We start from the raw sequence: 15,870 nt of genomic DNA, 5'->3' as shown, positions 1-15,870 counted from the left end.
TCCATGTCATATTATAATGGAATTTTCATTAGATTATGCAATGAGATTCTATACAATTTAGCTGTTACCTTCATTCATCAAAAGTAGATTCTGAATAAGTCCTTCTTCCTTAAAAAAAGATTTGCTTATCCCATGTCTCTGCAAAATTGTTTTAGTATGTATCCAATGCTGGCCTCTGTTTGACATGTAGAAAGCTCTACTACTACTACTCTAGACCTACTTTTTTTGGAGGAAAAGGGAGCACCGATGACAGCAATAATAACCTGAACTTTTTTTAAAAAGCCAGTGTTTCCATAACGATCATTAAAAGAAATAATAAAGCACATGTGCATCAAATCTGTACTTTGTGCAGTTGTTATACGCTTCAAATGAAGTATGATACTAAATACAATTCTTTACATATGTGAAATAATTGAAAACTTCCACTAACAATTATATATAAGGAGATTACAACTTCTATGGCATTGAAAAGTTACTTCAATGAAAGTAAATATAATTGATCAACGCCAGAATCTGGAAAACTGTTCTTCGACTCTTCCTCTTCTTTTAAAATTGACAGAGAAACTAATTTCTGATGAATGGGAATTATCAATGTTGAAGAAAGGGAGCTTGAATAATCCAAGCTTAATCCTATTAAACACTCTGGATATTGATAATTCTATGAATCATTACAAATCAGGCCCTCTGTTGAACACTGTTATACAACAGTAAAAATGTACTTACAATAAAGAACATAACCTTTACTACAATGCTTCACTGGAATGATATGCTTGATGGATGCCTTCCTAAAGGACAAAGTTTAGCATTACTGAAACTATTTGGCAGTTTGAAAGCATGTTTAACTTTACAGTATCAACAAGTAATGGATACCTGTCAAAACTCAGAACAGCAATAATGTTAGGTAGCTTAACAAGACCACAGAGTTAAAAGTCTGGAAACTTACCAGGCTGGTCCACACGGTTTGTTTAAATTAGTAAAATCTAGATTTTGTTTAACACAGTAGTTTAGTAAGTAGAAAAAGATTTTGTTTTTAATGATTGCAATTCATGAACAAACCTAAATTCCACTATAAAAACAAACGATTCAAATCTACCGTAAAAGAGTTAACTCGGTGGTCTGGTCTTAAAAAAGCTTAATAACAGCTTTCAAATTAATAAAAAAAAAATTAAGTGTATTCCCATAATAAATAATTACTGTATCATCATTAATGAAACAATGTAAAGCAATAATCAATTATTAAGGCAACAGTATATATAAAAAAAATCAAATTTCCACCATCCACAATTGCTTACCATACATGTTAAGACCAGAAACCCTTTGCACTTTGGCTTGCTTTACAACATGGTCCAACTACCACCTGAAAGGACTATATTCATGCTTCATTCTAGTGTGTTTCTTCACATGCCCTGACAAGAGGCAAATTGATTACCAACACCTAATTGATAAAAATAAAAATACTCTCTTGGTCTAGTTTTCACCTTTACTTGTCCTGTATGTTGAAAAATTATTCAACAATATCCTTCAAAACTATATAAAAAAATCTAGGTAAACGTAAGTTTCAGTCGAGTTTATATGTAATAATAAACCCTTGAAAAAGGTATCCTTCTTTTCTATCACACATATAGATTTCTTTTGCCCACTTTGGATTCACTAGGAAGCATATTAACAACTGCACAGCTATAATTTGGTTATGGATGGATTTGAAAACCCAAACATTTTCAGGAAACCTACAAATATGTCAATATACACAGAGGCCATATAGCAACTCAGAAAATGTAGATAACAAAACCCAGTACTGAGATCAAATGGATTCGTACTGATTTGCTTTCACAATTATCTCTGTTGAACATCAGTTATTTAAAATGTTGTTTAATCATAAACCACTTAGAACAGCAGTTATGAAATTTTATCGGGAAAAAAAAGAAATATTCTCCTATAAGCACACCTTTGAAGAATTGAAAAGCCAAGAATCTTTGGTAATAACAGGCAAAGCAGGGACTAACTGTGGCAGGCTACACAGTACAATTAAATTGTGTGAAAGGCTGGAACCTGATGCTTTTCATGTGGGCTGCTTGCAGCACTGCAGAGTCCAGTGTCAGTGTCAGGGCTTATGACTAGCACTTACAAACATACAGCACACACAGGCTGAGAGAAACTTACACAAAATTTAGAAAAAAATAACGATGAGATTATAATTGTGTCAAAAGTTTTTGATCGTATAACTGAAAAAATCATAACTAAAAAATCTGTATATCTACAGCAATCCAAAGTTTTAAACCAATTGCAATAAAATGTGCATACATTCAATTGTAAAAAAGGAAGGGTTCTACCAGTTTAAAAATGCCATACAAGAGCAAAAATTCCTTGTAATTTAAATATGTTTTTTATGATACATTACAATATCATAAACTGCTACAAATTACACCGCCTTGAAATAATTAAAAAAGTTAAATAATTTAAATGAAGATTCTGCTGCTTTGCAATTAAGCATTTTCTCTTTAACTAGTTCTCATCTTGCACAGTAGCAGATTCCTACTTCGTTGTCTATTACGCAAACGAAAAACATATAAATAGCTTCTCTCATTAATGGAAAAAACACCTAAATTCTTGATTAATCACCACTGATCTTGCCTTATCTACAAACAAGAACATTTCTTTACATGACTTTATGCACACTTTCTTTACATAACTTCACAAAAACTGCATGCAAATGACAATTCACAGCAGTATATTGAAATCTCATATATCAAGCTGCAAATATTTTGAAAATCATCTTTAAGCAGTAAGATGACAAAATCTTGAAAATGGCAACAAAAATATAAAGTAACCAAGATAAAATATAATAAAACATAAGGTAACAAACATCCTGCACTCAATTCACACTGACTCAATGCAAAGAATTATACTTAAGATTTAACATATTTATAAAAGCTGCACAAGTTGCAATTAATGTGCTTTTGTCTTTCAAGCTATATTGACTAGTGGGATAAGAAGCTATATTATAAGCTAGAGATAAAAAAACTTGCAATGTACAAAATATGAGATTTTTCTCACAAATATCAAATACACCACCATCCTCTCTGGGACCATCCTCGAGGTAAAATCACACTATAGCCACTTAAGACACATTACCGAGGGGAAAACCCATCGAACTTTATCACTTGAACTTCCTGTCCTGAAAGGACATAGAAGTTTTCAGCATTCAAAATTATCTTCAATAACATATATAAAGATGCAGAACGGATACAAAAACAAGGTTGAAAGAAATCACTCAATTCTTTAGAAGATAAATGCACAAGGACTGGGTACTCTCAAACTTCCTCATCATGCATCCAGCCCTGAAGTCTGCAACCCATGGCATAAGCACCATTGGCAGAGGTGAACTTCAGTTATTAATACTGTACTGTGATCTATGCTGAATATACTTTTCAGCACATGATGAAGTATAGGCAACAGCAACATCTAAAAGAATGGTGCTGGGTCAGTTATTTATACACACAATATGGATACACGACCTGTCAGACTTCAACCTTCATTTTACATAGGAGGCAGCAGATTCTACAATGTTAATGTTCACTATAACTAATAAAAACATGGACTGAATTCATATGACTCCAGTACGTTAGGAATGGCCGTTAGTCTATCATGACACGTATGAAAGGGATCTCTGGGAAGGAGCTCTCTGTTTTGCTTTCCACATTTTACCATACTTATGATAATTTGAATTTTTCAAGTATTTTTCTGTGACAACAATAAATGAAGTAACTACTTAGCAATGTTTTTGGCTTAGCAAACTCATGATGTTAGAAAGTGTTATCCTCCTAATAAAAAGACACCAAAGTTTTTTAAAAAATACTATAAAAAGCAACCTTGCAATTACAATGTTAACTATTAAATTACAGCATAATGCAATGAAAATGTTAAAAAACATGGAAATGTATCTTGAAAGTGTTCGAAAGAATTCAAGAAAATTCTTGGATATCTCTGAACACATAATGTTTATGTGAATAATTGTGAAATTGTTGAAATTTTCTCCCCTCAATGACTATAAAGAAAAGATCTCATTTTGAGTAAGAGAGCTTAAGTAAAAAACAAACATGTTTTATATCGAAGATTGTATTGTGGAAAAGTCTGTTAACTGTATCAATGACCTCATGATACCATCAAGATGAACGGTTTTGAGGTAATGATACGTCAGTTGCCAATTTAAATCTAGCAGCCATAAAATGAAAATCTAATCTTGTCTAATGCATATGAAGGTATAAAAGTAAAATATTTAAATCACATTAGGACTTGAATGGTAAATAAACCATTTTATTTGCTAAATTTATGAAGGAAGAACTACTCAGGCAATATTCCATTGCCAACTGGACAGTTTCAATTTCTTTTTTTTTTTATAATTCAGTAGAGTACTTAGCAACCACGTGTAAATTTTACACAATAATGCTTGAGGAAACTTCCTTAAAATATGTCTTAAAGAACTGTATATACTTGTTCAGTCACAATACTTCTAATTAGATTCATGGCTTGGGCATGGGTCGTATCAGATAAAGCTTCTCTCCTTTTTGACTGGTGTAGATAGGTGACCGCTGATAATGGTCCACTAATTGATCCAGAGTCTGGAATTTTCGTTGTCCAATGCAGTACAAACCATTTTCAACATGAACCCGAAAATGCTTGTTACGGCCTGATGCTTTTAAGGACACACTGAAGTCGCCAACCTATGAAAAGAAGTACAAGGGATTTCTATAATAATCTGTTGCCTATTTCAGGAGCTTAAAATACATATTTTATATACTTTACCCATAAATTATAATTTCATAAACTAAAGCCTTCAACTGATTCATTATTAAATGAATATAAAATAAACAAAATATTATTGGATCTTATATACTAGGTAGTATGCAATATGCACCCAAGTTCATTTGCATATTAAACTAAAATGTAAAAATTGTACTTTGAGTAATAAGTAACAAGCCAGTGGGAAAGAGGCTGGGGGATGAAGGGGTCAACGTAATCATTTGTAAGTAATTTTTTCAAACATCCTTTCTGTTAGCTCCCTCTCTCAAGCAAACTCTGCGAGACCTCTATAGATATTGAAAATTCAATGAAGGTGTGCTCTAGTAATCAATTAATTGTATTGCATTTGATAAACTTACAGATCAGGAGGATTTTTATATTGCTGCCTTACAGATTTCTTTGTAAACATTAATCTTATGTAATTGTCTATGCATCCCATTCTTTTTTCTTGAATCATATCCCTAAAAACTAAAAGCCACTTTATGGAAAGTGTAATAAGACCCACCACATACAAAGAGTAATTAAAGATTTTTTCTTTCCATACTGCTTTAAAAAGTTTATTAGTAGAGTCTAGTGTCAGCAAATGCCTAGCCAAGGCTATGTGAAAACCTCTAATGTAAGGTATCTCTTCAAGGATACCTGATTTCCAATAAAAAAAAAAAAAACTTCTTTACTAAAAGTAAGAAATCCCAGGGAGGTCAATTTAAACGATTTATTAAATGAGAAGTGAGAATTGGAGCATAAAAAATTGAAAATGTTGAACTGCTATCGAGAAAATGAAGAGTAAGAGAAGCAAATAACAAAAAGCTATGTCACAAGGGTCAAACTGATACTGCAAGTAGTAAGCTTTTAGCAATGCCTACAAATATATGCAGTAACCCCAAACCCTCTGAGTTCAATACTGAGAACTTCTGTCATTCAACTATTCTCAGTACTAAGTGCTTTATAAGTCTTTAATATACTTCAAAGATATCTTTAAAGCTACAAATAACAATGAAAAGTTATAAAAGTTTATCATTTCTATTTCCTTTATTACCATGATACCTTGCTAAAAGAAGTCTTCCATAATTCAAATTACATAATGATTGGACTTTGTAAAAATTCTTTCTATGCATCTTAATATATATTAATTATATCTGATATCTACATCAAAGACTAAAGCTACTAATCATATATCCTCATTTCATCAATCAAAACATAAACTTACATTTGCAATTTTCTTACATTATCAATTTATAAGATTGCATCAATGCTGCGGAAGTGATGTCAAATTTGCTAAAAAACGTGACATAAGTGAAAGAAAGTACTTACATTTGTTTCAGAATCTCTAATAAGGAAATCTCCATCACGTCCCCGCTGGTTAAGAATGTCATCGCACTGCGCTCGGGTAATTGGTCCATAATACCAATCTCTAGTAGTAAAATGGCCCTTATCTGGAGGAACGCCACTAACAGGCTGGTGAGGTGCAGGAGGCATTACAGGAGGAGGAGCAGCTGCATTAATGTTCATACCCTGCATTCCCTTTGAAAAAATAAAAAAATATTAAGTGAGATTAACAAAATAAAATGCCATCAATACCAAAAAAAAAAAAACCACATATGTTACAATTTATTTGACTTCAATACTAAACCAAAATGTAAAGAATGAAAATTAAGTAAATCTACGACAATGGCTGAGAAAGGTAGGGAATAATGTTAGAAGATGAAAGATTTTGTCAAAGTGACATAAGAAAAGAATTAGGATGATGGTATTACCCATGTATTTTGGAGAATATTAAGGAAAAAAATAAGATTAGTTTCTGCTTGGAGATGGATGAGAGTAAGAAAAGATATTTTATTGTACATAACAGCTTATCTTTATCTTCTAATTACAACAATTTTAGTTATCTTTTAAAATCTCAATTAGTGTCAGGTAATGGGTTTCTGTATAGCACCCGAAAACGCTGATTACTTATTTGATTTAAATAATATTTCTAAACAAACTTCTCTCATTGCAGCCAGAACCTATTGCAATTTATAGCCTTAGGGTTCCATTCAAAGTAGGCAACCATGTGCATTTTTAGGAAAAGAATTAGGCTACTGTAGAGGGTGAGAAATGTACACTAAAAATCTAGAACACCATCTATGGTTTAATGCTTCTAAAGAACTTCTGCTCTCCAATTAATACATTTACAACCAATTGGAGGGCAAAGGGAAAGAATTTCAGTATAGGGATTGCAAAACCCATTACCATTGAGGCTTGCTTCATCACAAGAGCGGATTTTTTTCAGTACAAAAATATCCCTGCTCATTAGGAGATGTCTTCACGCGAGAGGATTTTCCCTGAGCGGCCTCATAGTTTCTATAAGCTACTACACAAGAACCGCATGGGTTAGCAGTGCATGCAGCTAGTGAATCATTGCTGCTTGGAAAATCTTGCAAACGGCCAGAGTGTGAACAGCCTCATTGATCTTCACTGATTTCTAAAAAACTGTACTCAACCAGAACAATTGAAGTTTAGAGATTATGTTATTATGTAAAAAGGTCCTAATCTAACTCTTATGTTGTCAATCACTCTATTAACGAAGGATTGCTCAGAGCTCATGTTGTGGGTTAGGTATGGAAGATGACAGATAATTTCAAATTTGGGAAATGCTTTATATATTAATGAGTATGGTAAAATGTTATTTTTATAATAAAATAAATTTTTGAATATACTTACCCGGTGATTATATAAGCTGCAACTCTGTTGCTCGACAGAAAACTCTACGTTAAAAATCCGCCAGCGATCGCTATGCAGGTAGGGGGTGTACTTCAACAGCGCCATCTGTCGTGCAGGTACTCAGTACTCAATGTAAACAAAGAACTCAATTTTCTCCTCGGTCCACTGCGTCTCTATTGGGGAGGAAGGGAGGGAACTTTAATATATAATCACCGAGTAAGTATATTCAAAAATTTATTTTATTATAAAAATAACATTTTTCAATATTTAACTTAGCCGGTGATTATATAAGCTGATTCACACCCAGGGGGGTGGGTAGAGACCAGCAATAAATGTTTACATTATTATGAGCTAAGGATTTTTTATTTCATTTTAGCAGTTATCAAAATAACAAACTTAAAATAAATAAGTACCTGGTAAGGAAGTCGACTTGAACAATTACTCTGCCTTTTTAAGTACGTCTTCCTTACGGAGCCTCGCGATCCTCTTAGGATGCTGAGCGACCCCTAGGAGCTGAAGTATCAAGGGTTGCAACCCATACAACAGGACCTCATCAAAACCTCTAATCTAGGCGCTTCTCAAGAAATGACTTTGACCACCCGCCAAATCAAGTAGGATGCGAAAGGCTTCTTAGCCTTCCGGACAACCCAAAAACAACAATAAAACATTTCAAGAGAAAGATTAAAAAGGTTATGGAATTAGGGAATTGTAGTGGTTGAGCCCTCACCCACTACTGCACTCGTTGCTACGAATGGTCCCAGAGTGTAGCAATTCTCGTAAAGAGACGACATTCTTAAGATAAAAAGACGCGAACACTGACTTGCTTTTCCAATAGGTTGCGTCGATTATACTTCGCAGAGATCTATTTTGTTTAAAGGCCACGGAAGTTGCGACAGCTCTAACTTCGTGTGTCCTTACCTTCAGCAAAGCTTGGTCTTCCTCATTCAGATGGGAATGAGCTTCTCGTATTAACAGTCTGATAAAATAGGATAAAGCATTCTTTGACATAGGCAAAGATGGTTTCTTAACTGAACACCATAAAGCTTCAGACGGGCCTCGTAAAGGTTTAGTTCGTTTTAAATAGAACTTAAGAGCTCTTACAGGGCATAAGACTCTTTCTAGTTCATTTCCAACCATACGATAAGTTTGGAATATCGAACGATTTTGGCCAAGGTCGAGAAGGCAGCTCGTTTTTGGCTAGAAAACCAAGTTGTAGGGAACATGTAGCCGTTTCAGATGAGAATCCGATGTTCTTGCTGAAGGCATGAATCTCACTGACTCTTTTAGCTGTGGCTAAGCATACCAGGAAAAGAGTCTTAAAGGTGAGATCTTTCAGGGAGGCTGATTGTAGCGGTTCGAACCTGTCTGACATAAGGAATCTTAGTACCACGTCTAAATTCCAACCAGGTGTAACCAAACGACGCTCCTTCGTGGTCTCAAAAGACTTAAGGAGGTCCTGTAGATCTTTATTGTTGGAAAGATCTAAGCCTCTGTGACGGAAGACTGATGCCAACATGCTTCTGTAACCCTTGATAGTGGGAGCTGAAAGAGATCGTTCTTTCCTCAGATATAAGAGGAAGTCAGCTATTTGAGTTACAGAGGTACTGGTCGAGGATACGGATACTGACTTGCACCAGTTTCGGAAGATTTCCCACTTCGATTGGTAGACTCTAAGGGTGGATGTTCTCCTTGCTCTAGCAATCGCTCTGGCTGCCTCCTTCGAAAAGCCTCTAGCTCTCGAGAGTCTTTCGATAGTCTGAAGGCAGTCAGACGAAGAGCGTGGAGGCCTTGGTGTACCTTCTTTACGTGTGGCTGACGTAGAAGGTCCACCCTTAGGGGAAGTGTTCTGGGAACGTCTACTAGCCATCGAAGTACCTCGGTGAACCATTCTCTCGCGGGCCAGAGGGAAGCAACTAGCATCTAGCATCAACCTTGTCCCTTCGTGAGAGGCGAACTTCTGCAGTACCTTGTTGACAATCTTGAACGGAGGGAATGCATATAGATCTAGATGTGACCAATCTAGGAGAAAGGCATCTATATGAACTGCTGCTGGGTCCGGGATTGGTGAGCAAAATATTGGGAGCCTCTTGGTCATCGAGGTTGCGAAGAGATCTATGGTTGGCTGGCCCCAGGTGGCCCAAAGTCTCTTGCATACATCCTTGTGGAGGGTCCATTCTGTTGGCATTATTTGTCCCTTCCGACTGAGACAATCTGCCATGACATTCAAGTTGCCTTGGATGAACCTCGTTACTAGTGATATGTCTAGACCTTTTGACCAGGTGAGGAGGTCCCTTGCGATCTCGTACAACGTCAGAGAGTAGGTCCCTCCTTGCTTGGAGATGTACGCCAAAGCCGTGGTGTTGTCCGAGTTCACCTCCACCACTTTGCCTTGAAGGAGAGACCTGAAGCTTTTCCAGGCCAGACGTACTGCCAGTAGCTCCTTGCAGTTGAAATGCATTGTCCTTTGACTCGAGTTCCATATTCCCGAGCATTCCCGACCGTCTAATGTCGCACCCCAGCCTACGTCCGATGCGTCCGAGAAGAGAACGTGGTTGGGAGTCTGAACAGTCAGGGGAAGACCCTCTCTTAGGTTGATATTGTCCTTTCACCAAGTCAGACAAGACTTTATCTTTTCGGAAACCGGGATCGAGACCGCTTCTAGCGTCTTGTCCTTTTTCCAGTGAAAAGCTAGATGGTATAGAAGAGGACGGAGGTGTAGTCTTCCTAGTGACACAAAATGATCCACGGATGACAGCGTCCCTACCAGACTCATCCACAGCCTGACTGAGCAGCGTTCCTTCTTCAGCATCTTCTGGATGGATAGCAGGGCTGGGGGCTGATCGTCTTGTTGTTCAGCAACGTCCTCATCAGAGGGTTCCTCATCCGAAACTGATGAGGAAACGGCAACGGAGTGGGCAACGTCTGGCTCGCTGAATCCGGTCACACTGGTGGATGCGTGACGGAGCCGGACGCAATATCATGGAACTGCTGCACAGTCTGTGAACTGTCAACAACCATGGGTGCGCGAGGAAGCACAGCGTCAACCCGAAACTGTCTAGACCGTCTGGGTTGTGCAGTCAACACCCTACCGGGTTGCTGAGGTTGACGCACTGCGTCACAACAAGTCACCTCTGCTGGTTGTTGAACGCCCTGAACGTCAACAACCACCTCCGAGCGTCGCTTAACGTCAACGTGCGGCTGGCAACCCACACTGGGTCGCATCGGTGGAGGAACCACCTCAACTGGCAGACGCGAGTAGGTTACCTCAGCGTCAACAGGGCGCACAACCGACCGGTTGGAAGGTTGTTGGCCAGAAGGTTCTTCTCCGCATTAAAGTCCTCTATCAAGGACGCAAGCTTGGACTGCATGTCTTGCAGCAAAGCCCATTTAGGGTCTACGGGAGCAGGTGTGGCAACAGACGGGGTTAGCGACTGAGGCGGAACCGTTTACCATCCCTCTGAGAAGTTGACCTGTAAACAACTTGGAGCGTCTCCTGGCTAGGCGCCAGGGAGAGTCTACCAGAATTGAGAAGTCTATCTGGGCAGAGGCATGAACTCCCAAGCCGTGAACTTCTCTCGTGTCATATCAGACTCTCGCTCTATAAACCAGTTTAAAAGAAGGGAAAGCAAAGGCTGTATCCCCCAAACTCCTCCTGGTGAAAAACCAGTCGCCTAGCCAACGTAACGCTCTCTAGGAGAGCGAGAGAGCACTAGCTTAAAAACAACGGCTTCGAAGTAGCTAGGCCTAGTGTAAGCTCTGACGTTTAGGCGAACGAGGAGCAGCAGTTACAAGATCCGGACGAAGATCCTTAAAAAAATCATCATGATTTAATTAAAGTCCATAGGAGGCTAAGCAGCTTAAGGCTCCTCTCCATCTGACAGAGTCCTCAAGGGAATATCAGTAGGAGGGAGAACAGCAACTTCCTCATCTACAGGAACCTTGTCCGATAAAAGCTGAGTCTCTCACTGGTGCATTAGTAGCGGACCAGAACGCAACGTCATGTAACTGCTTGACAGTCAGTGAACAGTCAACAACTGAACTGTCAACCACAACAGGTGCGTGAGGACGTACAGCGTCCACTCGAGACTGCTTTGACTGCCTAGACTGAGCAGTCAAAACAACTCTAGAATGCGGAGGTTGACGCACAGCGTCAAAACAAGTCAACTCCGATTGTTAGTGAACGTCTAGAACGTCAACAGGAGCATCAGCCAGTGGCCTAACGTCCAAATGCGGCTGAAAAACCACACGAGACCACATCGAGTGTGGTTCTAAACAACCTGACTGACGTGACTAAGCTACGCCAACGTCAACAGTAAGCACAAAGGAACGTTAGGTTGGCTGAAAGCCAGGATATCGATGAGATAAACGGCTAGACTCAACGGACTAATCGGCAGAATAGTCTTCCATAAGGGAGGCAAGCATATACTGCATGTTTGCCATACAACCCCTTAAGGATCAACGGAAATGGTTGTGGTAATAGACGAGGGTAACGTCTGTGACCGCAACACTTTGCCTACAAAAAAAGACTTTCGGAGTCTGTGTTACGCTTTTGTTAGGCGGCGAGCAGTTATCCGTGACTGCATAGGGTCAGAGCTGTCCTAATGGCTGTAACCAGGACGCTGGACCTGTCCTGAAAGGACTGACTTTCGCTTAAGGGCTTCGAAACCTTGTGACAGGTTTCTTATGCGAAAAGCCTACGGATGGCGAGGAGAAACAACGTCTCTCTCGTCTTATGGTAGGGGAGATCTTGGTAAGAAACACCCGATACCATAGAGGGAAAACGTCTGTTCGTTGGTCAAGGCCTCTCGAACCCATAAGTCGTTTGACATTACTTCTCCCCTGGGCTTGGGAGCTTGCAAGAGGTCCCGGACTAGGTGAACGACAGGCACGAACAGACGAACCCTCGGACGCAACACTGTAACACTTTGCGCCTCGGACGCAACACTGTAACACTTTGCGCATGTCACTTTATCACTTCGATTTTCTGTTTTGCACTTATTTCTACCTGAAACACGCAATTCTACCCTTCATTAAAAGGTAGTAATTGCGAAATTAGTCGTATAATGCAAGCTCATAATACCAGCAAAAAACAGAAAACATATTTTAAGATAAAAAGAAAAATCAGTGGCTGGGAAAGAGACTAAACACTAGTTCATATAACTACGTTTTCAATCTCTCACCGCACATAGCCTGGGGACGAGAATAAAAACCTAAAAACGTTTTATCCTTCCTCCCCGTACAGAGACTAGGGACGAGAGTAACACGAGAACAACGTTACCCGCTTGAACGGAACGTTTTCTCTCCTCTCTCTCCCTCCGTCTCTATCTCTCTCTCTCTTTCTCTCTTGATTTCGCACCTAAGAGAAGAGCCCAATTATATATCGTCAAAACATGTTATTTGACTAAAGGAAAAAACTGAAAGGTTTTTCAAATAAAAAGTTCCTTTAAATTAGAATTTAAAACATTTAAGCTAAGAAAGAATGAATAAAACGTCAGAATCGATTTACTCTTACTGCAAAGTGAAACCGTGAAACACTCTCTCTATCGTAACGATAGAGCGCATGTTGAACGTCCTGAACGTCAACAACTGCGTAGCATAAAAAACTAAACGTTAGTTCATCTTTGAAAACAGTACGAAGACTATCAAAGAAATTCTTTCATAAAATATTACATTTAAAAAGTTTTAAATCCTTTAAAAGCTAAAGACGATATAAAGGGCTCAATGTTGATTAACTTCGGTTTCCAAGTTAGGACCGCCTACTCTCAGGAAAGGTCTATATAAACAAAGCATTAAAATTTATTTTATATGTTTATAAAAAATGGAAAGTTAATCGAAGAGGCCTAATAAAGGCGGAGAGATATATATAGAGGAAAATCTATAACATGATAAGATAATTACTAAAAGCCTAAACACACTTCCGTCTAAGGGAAGGGTCGGCCATTTAAAAGTGAAAGAAAGTCCATACTCTCTTTGTCACCATAATTAAATCTATCCAAAACGAGTTCAAGTTTTGAGATGAAGATAAAACACCTGCATAGCGAAAGCTCAAAACTAGAATAGTGTACTTCACCAAATAGTTGTGAAAACAAATCCAGTTAGCAACAGCGAATTAGTAGGTCTTGCCGGTAGCCCGACAGAGAGAAAATTGAGTTCTTTGTTTACATTGAGTACTGAGTACCTGCACGACAGATGGCGCTGTTGAAGTACACCCCCTATCTGCATAGCGATCGCTGGCGGATTTTTAACGTAGAGTTTTCTGTCGAGCAACAGAGTTGCAGCTTATATAATCACCGGCTAAGTTAAATATTGAAAAACAAAATTTGCAATTAAGATACCTAATTGCTTGGAAAGTTCATAGGGTGTAGAGTAGATGTCTGTACAGAATGAAACGACAAGTGAAAAAGAAGATGAAGAGGTAAATGGTGGACTTAAAACTTGATGAGCATTTGATTCTGCAATTAGAGAAAACATTGCAGTATTTATGGGAAATGTTTCAAAAGAAGAAGACAGAAAAAGTGGGATTTCATCTCATAACTTGGTGACTTGGTTGACTGGAGAGGATCAAGTCTTTCAGTTCTAATCAAATCAAAATGAGGGGTGAAGGATTGCAAGGAATCATGTAGATGACCAGGATGTTTGAACTTGGTGATGAACTGGAGGAAAGGAGAGGTACTGGTATGTGACATATGATAATCAATAGAATTCACGTATGAATTTGTCATACGTAAGTGAAAATGGACATTAAGAGTAAAGTTCATAATAAAAGCCTTCTCAGGGAGCTTAAAAGAAGAATTTACAGCCCCTCTACATGTCAGTTACATTATCTTATTCATGGAGGGCTTTGGAGAATGAAATATAAAAGCTAACCTCCCTTCGATTTGTGAACATACTACGAACAAATCTCTGAGAAAAACATTCTCAGAACACAAGATGAAGAGATGTAACACTAGATAAAAACATCAAATCATATTTGCACTGCAAAATTAAAGAAAAATAAGATGTTCTTAGCATTATTTGTTTGAATCAATGTGTAAAAAAATCAAGCTAGAGAATGAGAACACTTGTAATATATCACAATGATCAAAAGGCCCTTACCACTAACTACATACATTTCTCTGACTGTGGGAGGAGAAACTTTTAGAATCTACTTCAGCATAATAACCTGGGAAAAGAGCCACCTTGTATCTAAAGATTTCTCTAAGAAGGCACACTTGATAGCTTTCAGGTGTGAACATAATATGTCTTACAGAGTTTATGGAACACATTGAGGTTAATGAAGGAGACTGAGCAGCATAAAATTTCTAGCAAGGGAGAGAACGATCCACCCATCATTCCTACTAGAGCTACTTAAAGACAAAGATTGTCCTCTGAAGTCTTCAGATATCATTAACTTGTTCAACACATATGGGAGAAAGGTATAAACGTCTTGTACATCTGTAGGATGCATCTACCTTCCTAGTTACTGGGATTGGGAAGGGGAACAAAAAGGAAATTTACCTTTAAAAGGAAAAATTTTTTTTTAAACATGATCAGATGCAAAGGCCATTTATAGGCAATATAAATTAGTACAGTACAGGGAGTCTGCTGTAGTGTTGACATGGACATGAGGAAATAATAGTCATCTCCCACAAATTTGCCTATAGGAATATCTAAAGTGCTAATGTGCAACAAGCATGGAAGCACTTCCAATCTATTCCGTAGATTATGTAAAATATTTAGATGGATATGCACATACATAAAGATTTAACACTTCAAACCCCCTCCCCTTTCCTCTTGGGGTACCCTTGTTCATTAGAGTATGACTACTCCCTCTCCCTCTATCCAAAGGCAAGGAGAGACTGAATAGTTATGTATCTTTCAATGATGATGAACGTGACGAGAAAGAATGAAATATATATACATATATATATATATATATATATATATACATATATATATATATATACATATATATATATATATATATATATATATATATATATATATATATATATATATATATATATATATATATACGCACAGTATAACTAAAGCTCTGTTACTAAACTTCTCTTTAGAACTGATGTTTTAAGCCTAAGAAAGACAAATTCAACTTAGCCAACTTTCTTTCATGTCCAGTCCTGCATAGGTTTGTCCTAGTTTATTTTGTCATAAAAATATTACATCAACTCTGGGAGAACAAGGGAATATCATCACAACCTCCCAATTGCAGAAAAGCATACTTTGGTAGCTACAGTATATCCATGTACTGTAGCTACCAAAGTATGCTCTTCTGCAATTGGGAGGTGGTGACGATATTTCCTTGCTCACCTACAGCATTGATGTAATATTTTTATGACAAAATAAACTAGGACAAACCTATGCAGGACT

The 15,870-nt window shown here is 37.8% G+C and overlaps 1 protein-coding gene across 3 annotated transcripts in view; it reads right to left on the bottom strand.

Moving 5' to 3' along the window:
- Positions 1–3,257: 3,257 nt before the first annotated feature.
- Positions 3,258–15,870, bottom strand: part of dock (SH2/SH3 adaptor protein dock) — a 67,270-nt gene continuing 54,657 nt past the window's right edge. For all 3 annotated transcript variants that reach the window (XM_068388486.1, XM_068388488.1, XM_068388487.1), the window contains exons 6-7: positions 6,112–6,321; positions 3,258–4,721 (exon numbers count right to left, since the gene is read on the bottom strand). In XM_068388486.1, the coding sequence (XP_068244587.1) occupies positions 4,521–4,721; positions 6,112–6,321 (411 nt within the window). In that variant the 3' untranslated portion in view covers positions 3,258–4,520. The remainder of the gene's footprint in view (positions 4,722–6,111; positions 6,322–15,870) is intronic.

The sequence above is a fragment of the Palaemon carinicauda genome, chromosome 15 (genome assembly GCF_036898095.1).
Source record: "Palaemon carinicauda isolate YSFRI2023 chromosome 15, ASM3689809v2, whole genome shotgun sequence".
In the NCBI taxonomy this organism is placed as follows: Eukaryota; Metazoa; Arthropoda; class Malacostraca; order Decapoda; family Palaemonidae; genus Palaemon; species Palaemon carinicauda.
Note: the sequence above shows the minus strand (reverse complement) of the source record. Positions and strands in the feature narration are given on the sequence as shown.